At 40.7% G+C, this 9,002-nt stretch overlaps 1 protein-coding gene across 1 annotated transcript; it reads left to right on the forward strand.

Annotated features, from left to right (window-relative positions):
* Positions 1 to 293: 293 nt before the first annotated feature.
* Positions 294 to 8,062, forward strand: LOC118358164 (fibroblast growth factor 4B-like). The gene is made up of 3 exons (XM_035735674.1): positions 294 to 957; positions 3,725 to 3,828; positions 4,513 to 8,062. The coding sequence occupies exons 1-3, from the start codon at positions 663 to 665 to the stop codon at positions 4,687 to 4,689; spliced, it is 576 nt and encodes a 191-aa protein (XP_035591567.1). The 5' UTR covers positions 294 to 662; the 3' UTR covers positions 4,690 to 8,062.
* Positions 8,063 to 9,002: the final 940 nt, after the last annotated feature.

Here is a 9,002-nt window from a genome sequence, read left to right on the forward strand (position 1 = left end):
CCATACATAAATTATTTAATTTCAGTCCAATAAATGAAAGAAGCTTTACACAATGAAGCCCTATATTACAAAGTCTTTATTCTAATTTTCACTATTTGATAAGGGCATTATTTGTATAGACAACTTCCCGCAGTCTTGCTCGTTTCAATATGAGTGTACACTGGCAAATGTTGTTTTGTTATCCGGGCAAGTCTAGTTTTGACATTCGTTAAACGCCCCCCTCCCTCCCTCCCCACCCATGGCACAGCATGTACATTATGAGGGATCCGTCTGTTTAGAGTGGCTTAGAATACTGTCCCGTGATGCAGTAGGTATTGCGTGATGTAATTTCGCAGCAGATATAAATATCGTCCGCGAGGGAAAAGCGGCATGGCTGAGCTGCGCTTGCCTAGACGGCCAACGCTTCTCAACTTATCCTTGGACAAGTTCGACTCGAATCTATACACGTTACCTCGGAGAGGACAGTTAAACCAAGCAAGAATTGATGTCGCACCAAACGGAACTCGTCATCTTTGTCTTGGAATGAGCTTCTTTCTTTGCTTTTTTTCATTCGTTCATTTTGTCTTATTCGGAGTTCAAGGTAAAGGCCGGCACAGGGGTGATATTTTTAGTCCCCTAAACTCCCTCAACAAACACTGTAGGCTACTGCAGTGTTGGTAAGGATGGCCTTTCAATCGGCCTTCTTACCAATATTGGTCTTGGGACTGATGACTAGTTTGGTGCGTTGTGCCCCCTTCACTGGCAGGCTGAATGGCACGGTGGAACGACGCTGGGAGACACTGTACTCGCGGTCCTTGGCTCGGATCCCTGGGGAGAAAAGAGAGATAAACCGGGACAGCGACTATCTTATGGGCATTAAACGGCTACGACGCCTTTATTGCAACGTAGGAATTGGGTTTCATATTCAAGTTTCACCCGATGGGAGAATAACAGGGGTGCACAATGAAAACCGTTACAGTAAGTTCAAAATGATTATTTGCACTTTTATGCATAAGATTGCCTTCTGGCATTAGTCGCATGCGCCTCTTGTGCTGGCATTCCCAACCTGATCTCTGGCCTGCCTGGTCATTCCATGCACTTATCCCGTTCCCGTGCGAGCCATTGGTATTAGAATAGGCCTAGGCTATTCATAAAATTATAAAAATAAATACAAATATTTAATATACCATAACATATTTCATGCAATCAATTCTAAATAACTTTAGTGACTTACGCAAATGTTTTTTTTTTGTTATATGTATAAAAACACGTTTTTATGTGCCACTTGTGTATTCCAATTAGCCTATACTTATTTGAAGAGACTGCTAGATTGTGTCTTCATAAACATATTATCGCGATATGAATATATGGCATATTATGTAATAGTGTCAGTGTCGGGGCATGGGTATCTTGGAACTGTTTGAAATGCCTCACCAATGTGCTTCATTTGAAAGTGGAATAGATATGACTTGATTGCAGGATTAGAATGCGCCTCTTATTTCACTGCTGATGAAACATGTTGTCTGTGTGGCATCCGTGACATGCAGTGCTATGCTAGCTAGCTAAAAAGGCGATGCTCCGATTAAATAAATAGGCATAAGTGTCAAAGGAGCGAATAAGGTGGGCATGCGTTGGAACATCTGGAGGCTAAAAATGACGTGTGGGTGCTTTCCACTCTGAAACCAGTGTCTGAAATCAGAGATTTCTAGGAACCAAGCCAATATCCAATACGTCCTAACGTTAGAACGGAGATAAACCCATCTGTTACGGTAAATTAACCTCTTGGCCTTGCGTGTCAAATGAATGTCCGCTCGAGACAAAGTCATATTCAATTACATTTGCAGACACAAAGAATAACAAGCATTTATTTGTCCAACAGTTGTCATTGCAAATATGAACCGGTATCTTCAACGATATAATGTGACAAATACGCCCATATCGCCTATATCGACAAGGTCTGCCTGTGAACTTAAAGGTTGTTTTGTGTTCCCTTGGCCTATTTTGAGACATGGCATAAAATTCAAGGGAGATACATTACATAGGTTCTGTTTGAACAGCTCTAGTCGCCATAAAAAAAAAACGTTAAAAAAGGAGTCAGACACCATTCTGGCCTCAAAAGTCCAGGACCTAAAGCTCAAGTGAGGACTTAAATTGGACATAAGGTGACATATGATGGTTCAGTTAGGACACCTTTAATAATAAAAAAAAGCACAAGAACAGCATCAGAGGTCCATAGGCTGCTTGATTGACCTTAAAAAATGATGCCAATGTTTGTTAATGCACTGTCAAACATTTCCTGTAACATGTTCAGTAACTTACTGGCAGCAATTGGCTGGTAGGTTACTCTAATTTATTTTACAGTGCAGCTACTGTTATCAATTTTATGGTAATTCATTTTACTGTACCACAAATGTTACTATAATATACTTTACAGTATATCACTTGCACTTTACAGTATATTACTGTAATTACCAATGCAGCGACACAGTGTTCTTTGCAAGCTTTTATTTTTGACATTCTGTTAATTTAGCGGTGCTTTTGTCCTTAACAACTTACAGTCAGTGCATTCAACCAAGGTTCATAACAAGTAAAACGTCATAGCAAGTCAAATGTTTCTGTAACCATTACTGAAAATGTTGTTGTAGTTGAGAATACATTGGTCTTCAAAATAATTGTAATTACATCAAGATATCTTACGATAATTCTCGGACTATCTCTGGATAGTGCCAAAACAATTTTGTATTTTTAACCTTTATTTAACTAGGCAAGTCAGTTAAGAACAAATTCTTATTTACAATGACGGCCTAGGAACAGTGGGTTAACTGCCTTGCTCAGGGGCAAAACGACAGATTTTTTACCTTGTCAGCTCGGGGATTCGATCTAGCAACCTTTCGTTTACTGGCCCAACTCTCTAACCACCAGGCTACCCTGCCGCCCCAATACTGAGATATTCATGGTAACTTAATGCCAGAGCAATGCATCACAGTGCAATACGTTAAAAGTGACTATTAAACTGTAAGACAAGTATTTAGACAGTATTTTACAAGGGATTAGAGCTAGCAAGTTGGCTGTATGCATTTGCATATTAATGAATACTTGGTGTTTTCTATCACTTGCACTTCTAGAGGCCTAAACAAAGGCTTCCAAACTGGTCATGATTAGAGGTCAAAACAGGTCAAATGGACGTGGGTAAATATTCAACCATTAAAAGGTTTAAGACCAGTTACCACTCTGATCTGTTCCCTATATAAATTTCATTGTTAGGGAACTACGCCACATATAATTTAAATTGGTACACGACTCTCGCTATCAGATGCAACAAATATAGCCACAACAGCCTTCAAATATGTTAATGAGCCAGCGCTTCTTTTTCCTCCCACAATATTTCTCCACAATGCACAATAATTCACAGTATGCTGCAGGTAATACATAGCGGAACAGCAATACAGTACTTTATTGTTGAATTGCATTGAATATTTAATATTCACAATTGCTAATAGTGAATATTTAATTATATATTACACTATACCAGCTGATATTTGGTGTTTTATATCACGTGCACTTTAGGCCTTAACAAAGGCGTCTAAATTGACAGTGAGTACAAGCCTCTTTCTTGGAGGATGCATGCTTGCGCAATTTGAACCTTTGTTTCTGTCTCCAGACATGAGTGAAATCAACTGGCGCCGTGATGTGAAGTTAGTTGCATGTGAACCACATACAAGACTATTTGTTTTCTTCTTTCCAGGTCTCCTTGAGATATCTCCAGTAGAGAGAGGAGTTGTGACAATCTTTGGCGTCCAACGCGGTCTATTCGTGGCCATGAACAGCAAAGGGAAGCTGTACGGATCTGTGAGTGCACGAGAGGATTTACGGTTGATTTCCGCCGGTTGATGCTCTTATCCGTAGCCTACTCGATGACATGCCACCACTTGAGCTGTAGCAACCACTTCCTCTGCTACATCCACCACAGCACCCCCGACAGCTCCTTTCCATGTCACGTTGTTGGGCTAGGTTATGGCATGCTTCCAGTGCCTGGCCGTGTTTTCATTGTGGGCCGGATAAACCCAGGAACGGTAGCGCAGTAGATCATTCAGACTGCACATTCCATTCTTAGCATTGCCAGCCACCACATGCACTTACTGTCTTTCTCAGAGTAAAGATGAACTGGCCAAAAAAGACGACGCACACACACACGGCCTATAGACCCCACAACACAGCACATTCATTAATGTTCTTGATGGGATAGTTAAATAGTTGGATTGCGGCTCTTACAGAATCGTTTTTTTTCACCTGCCCCGGTTATCCCTACCACTCAAAAGCATCAACATCAAAGACAAAACCATGCAGTCTAATGGACTAGCCTACCCCTATGTCATTCATTAAGGATATATGGAATATAACTGTTAAGAGACATAATAAAATATTTTGTCAAGTTTCAATATCCACAAAGTAGGTCACGTCTATGCCATTATACTGCTCACACTAAACATATAGCCTATAATTAAACATCTTTCTAATCTTCTCTGTTTTTAGGTTCATTACAACAACGACTGCAAATTCAAAGAAACTCTCCTGGCAAATAATTACAATGCTTACGAATCGGTGGCATACCCGACGATGTACATTGGACTAAGCAAGACTGGTAAAACAAAAAGAGGAAACCGAGTGTCACCAGCCATGACAGTGACGCATTTCTTGCCGAGAATCTGAGTCACTCAGAAATAGACTTAACCTCAATAAGGTGGGGTGAGGGGGACTCAAAATGATGCACTTTCAACTGGAGTTTTATGCAAGACTGAGTGTATCATGCCGTTGAAATTGTATGTATACGTTTGTATATCATTTTATTTATTATGTAAAACAATTTTGTGTTTGGGGGGGAAACAGGTCCTCACATGAGGGGGAATTTCAGAAATCAACACATTTATTTAAGTGTTTTAATTTATCAGAAGTCTGCTGCTATTAAGTGTTTGGGTAAGTGAGATTCCTTTGTATAATTATGGTTTTCTTTGCACTGTTTATAGACAAAATATTCTACAGCGACAGAGCAAAGGATACTTTTATATTCTTTTTCTTCTAGGGAAATAACTTTAAAGTCTTAGACCGAAGTTCAAACAAGTGAAATTAGATCAAATGATTGGTTTTAGAAGCAGAAGCAATTGTCCAATGGCAGGACTCTTTGTATGGCTTTGGAGTCTAATTGAAACAGTATCAGCTTGCTACTGGTTACAGAAAGAGCCACGTTGAAGTCCTACCCTCTCAAATCTGTTTTTAGCTCTGCCAGGTGGTTGAACTTTGAACTTTTCTGCAGTCAATCTTTGTCACATCTATAAGACTCTGGGTAGAGAGAGGCATCTTCTTGACATTGTATAAGCAGAGAATTTGAGAGTTTAAAGGCAAGGTCAGTGTACTGACACACAAGGCAGAAACCATAGCCATGGCTCTTTAACATACAACTTTTATGATGGGGAGTAAAACACTCAAAGTCCTCAGTAGTATGGAAAATATATGGATCTCAAAAGGATTCATTGAAATCATCGCAAGTTCAGCATCAGAGCTCCTCGCTGAGTGCAAAAAAAAAGAAGGCAAGATAATGTAAGGATTGTCAAAAGGTTATGTTTTCCCCCAGTTGGTACACCGAAAGGCTATACATTATTTTGGGGGACATGTATCGCCACCCATTTTTTCACATTGCCCCACTTTCCTTGTTATCTATCCTCTACCTCACATATTCAACAAACCCCACCCCCCCAAACTTTTCTAGAGTTTGTCCTGAAGTAATTCTATTGAACCAGTTTGAGATTAGCCCCAATCTCTTCTCAGAGCACCATGCCATAGGCAGAAGTTCAGGCAGCCATTTCGTCCCAGTTGCGCCCTGTCACGTTTGGGCTATCTTTACCCTGTGATTTACTTTTAGAAAGGATGATCATGATGGGAATATTTACAGACAGCTGTTAGACTGCACTATATGCTTAACCAGTAACCCTATATTTTTCTTTATATATTTTGTAAATATAACCCCTGGTAACTGGCAGAGCATAGCGATGCTGCTTCAAAGTCTGTTTTTCCGCCTTTGGGAACATTCATTCACAGACGAAGGGGTTTGACCGGGAGATGGCCCATGCCAGAGAGTGTCTCTCTCTCTATAATCCCAGTCGGTATTCACGTAATAATAAGGAATTCCCTCAACCACAGCCACAAATTGGGGAAAACCATCATTCTTTCCTATTGACCCCCATTGTAAAAGAGGCAACTGTTTTTTGCCATACAGAAATAACAAAACATTGCTGAAAAGCCGTTGTGTTGTTCAATGTAACCAGGCCAAAGGCCCTGACCTATGGTTCGCAATGCTCCCATGTAGGGAAATAGAGCCTGCGAGAAGAGCCCTGTGCTGTGGCTTCAGACTATTTGGCGTTGGAGAGTGGGAAATGTGGGGACCCGTTGTCCAGGTAGGCTACTCGTAGCTATGTGTGTGGAAAACATTTCATCGCAGGTAAGACCTTTAACTTGATTAGTATAGTCCGTTTGTAACTCCACTCACTACTTGTAGCTGTATAGTCCGTTTGTTTTTGTTGTTGGTCTTGGCTAACGTTCGCTAGCTAGCACTCACTCACATGGCTGCAAGCACTGTCACGAAAAGTGGCACGAGGGATGACCTACAATATTACATTTTCTCTAAGTATTGAGTGTTGAAAAGTTATCTTGAGGCATGTTGTACTTTTCTTAAATGCAGTTTTGTAATGGACTAAAACAAGCGGACAACAAGAAAATTGCGTTTGAAAATGTAGAGTATTTACTCTGAGCCAATAGGTCAACCTATGTCACCACCGGTTGTTTTCCCCACAAGTGGGCAGGGCTGCAACGTTCTATCTAATACCAACTGGGACTATTAGAATAGTTCTAGATTGTACGTTGGTGTTCATTCTCGTCTGAGAGGGTTCCATCTCAGGTTCAACATTCCACATACCGTGGCAGTTTACAATGTAACAGTACTGATTTTAGACAACTCAAACTGGAAGCGATGGCCCCATTGTTCTATATTCAATAGAACAATAGTAACAATTAGCGTCCAAATCCTGAGAAATCTAATGAGGCGTAACTTTGACACAGCAAATAGCTTTGCTAAGTGCAGTCAAGGAAAAAGACATCACTGGCTAGTAGTAAATAATGGAATGGCTGGAGCGCCAGCAAATATCTCAGGGTGTTGTTGGTGAACTCTCTGTGTCCACGTCTAAACACCTGCTGTGGGAGTCTATGTCTCTCGCAAAACAATCCTATCCCGGATCCCGTCTCTTCCCCTTCAAAAAGACACGAGCACATGGCAGCCAAAACGAGTCAAGACTATGATGCTCTTGCATACCATCCAGCTCCTGAGACTGACTAGTCAAAGAGCTAGCCAACGCTGTACCTGACTTAATATTGTCACAGATGACCTGGATGCTCAAACCCCTGTTGTTAATATTATTTAGTCACCCGAGACACCAGGCTGCACTGCCAATCTCATAACTATTTTCCTTTGCCACAGCTGTGCCAAACGTTCCCCAATTAGACTGTTTTGCACGGCTCACCATAATGTTTACAAAAGACCGAGAAGCCACTGGCAAATATTCTGTGACCTCTCCCTTCAACCCTGTTCCAACCCCAGGAGAGTCACCTCATTTGCTTATACGGCAAGTGTACAAGCAACACGACACAATGTACCCGAAATGTGCACCTCATAGACGAGACAGTTTGAACAATTGTTCAGACATTTAATCTATCCCTTGATGCGACAGAGACAATAGTGTAATATGCAGAATAACGAGCATGTTTCGGTGTTTAAAATGTTCATTGTCTATCGTCTTCTAGGGGTGCTTATCTCTTCCATTGCTGTGCTGTTTCTGCATCCAGGGGAGGGCTCTTGGGTCTCAAGTAACAAGTGTCTTTGAGTCGTGTGGTCTTGTTACTCTTGTTTCCATTGTCTTTAAAAACATATATATTTACTAGATATTATCTGTAGTTTTATACAGGTCTTGTTGAATACATTGATGTATGTGCTGTGCACATGACTATTGCCTAACTTAAATTTGAAGTTAATAAAACTCCCAATGTTGTAAAATGACTCTTTCATGTCTGAACCCTTGATGGTTGAAAGTCTTCACATACTAATACTGGTCTCTGACAACATCAATTGTACAATAATTTCACTGAATGGTTCAGAAAGAAGTGTGATTACATAGGAGTTCAGCATTCCAATGGTTCTCTAACTCACAGAATTTCAAACTGTTACATCAAATTCCATTTGATCTATCGTACTACAATACACATTATTCGATAGAGAAACCAGAAATATATTTGTCGAGGAGAGGAGAGCAAGTTGTGTAAAATTCCAAGTTATTTCTTTGTTGAACTGTCCATTTTGATAAATACCTCAAAGAAAAATAGCCTGGGAAGAGTGAGACAGGTGTGGCCACTCAATACACATGTATTTCTGTCCACTGGGTAGCTCGAGCTAAATGGAGCCTTGTCTTTGCCTGAAAGAATGACAGCTTTCTGCTCAAGTAAACTGAGGCGGCAATGTTTATGGATTGTAAAACTATCCCTAAAAATACTGGCTACACTCCATCTATATGCCCTGTCTCTATTGTCTGTCAACCAAACAATCATCCATCCACCCACGGGCCAACACGTCTTTCTATTTCAGATGTGCCTTTCAAGTTCTGTAAAACACAAAAGACTACACAGAGACAGCCAGGAAAACCTGCAACGATGTGTTCGCTAACAGAGATGGGTACGAAACTTGGGCTTGTAAGGGCTTGTAAAAGTAAGCATTTTACTGTAAGGTCTACCTACACCTGTTGTATTCGGCGCATGTGACAAATACAATTTGATTTGATTCGAATGGTTGTTCGATGGTCCTATGTAAATAGGCAGCAAGGTGTTAAGAGGATTCCAGCGAGGTAGAATGAAAGCAGCCCGTTCTACATTTCCAATGTGATTTCGTCCCTCTGCCACACTGCCCGAACAGAGTTCAGTGAATACTA

The sequence above is a fragment of the Oncorhynchus keta genome, chromosome 2, assembly GCF_023373465.1.
Source record: "Oncorhynchus keta strain PuntledgeMale-10-30-2019 chromosome 2, Oket_V2, whole genome shotgun sequence".
In the NCBI taxonomy this organism is placed as follows: Eukaryota; Metazoa; Chordata; class Actinopteri; order Salmoniformes; family Salmonidae; genus Oncorhynchus; species Oncorhynchus keta.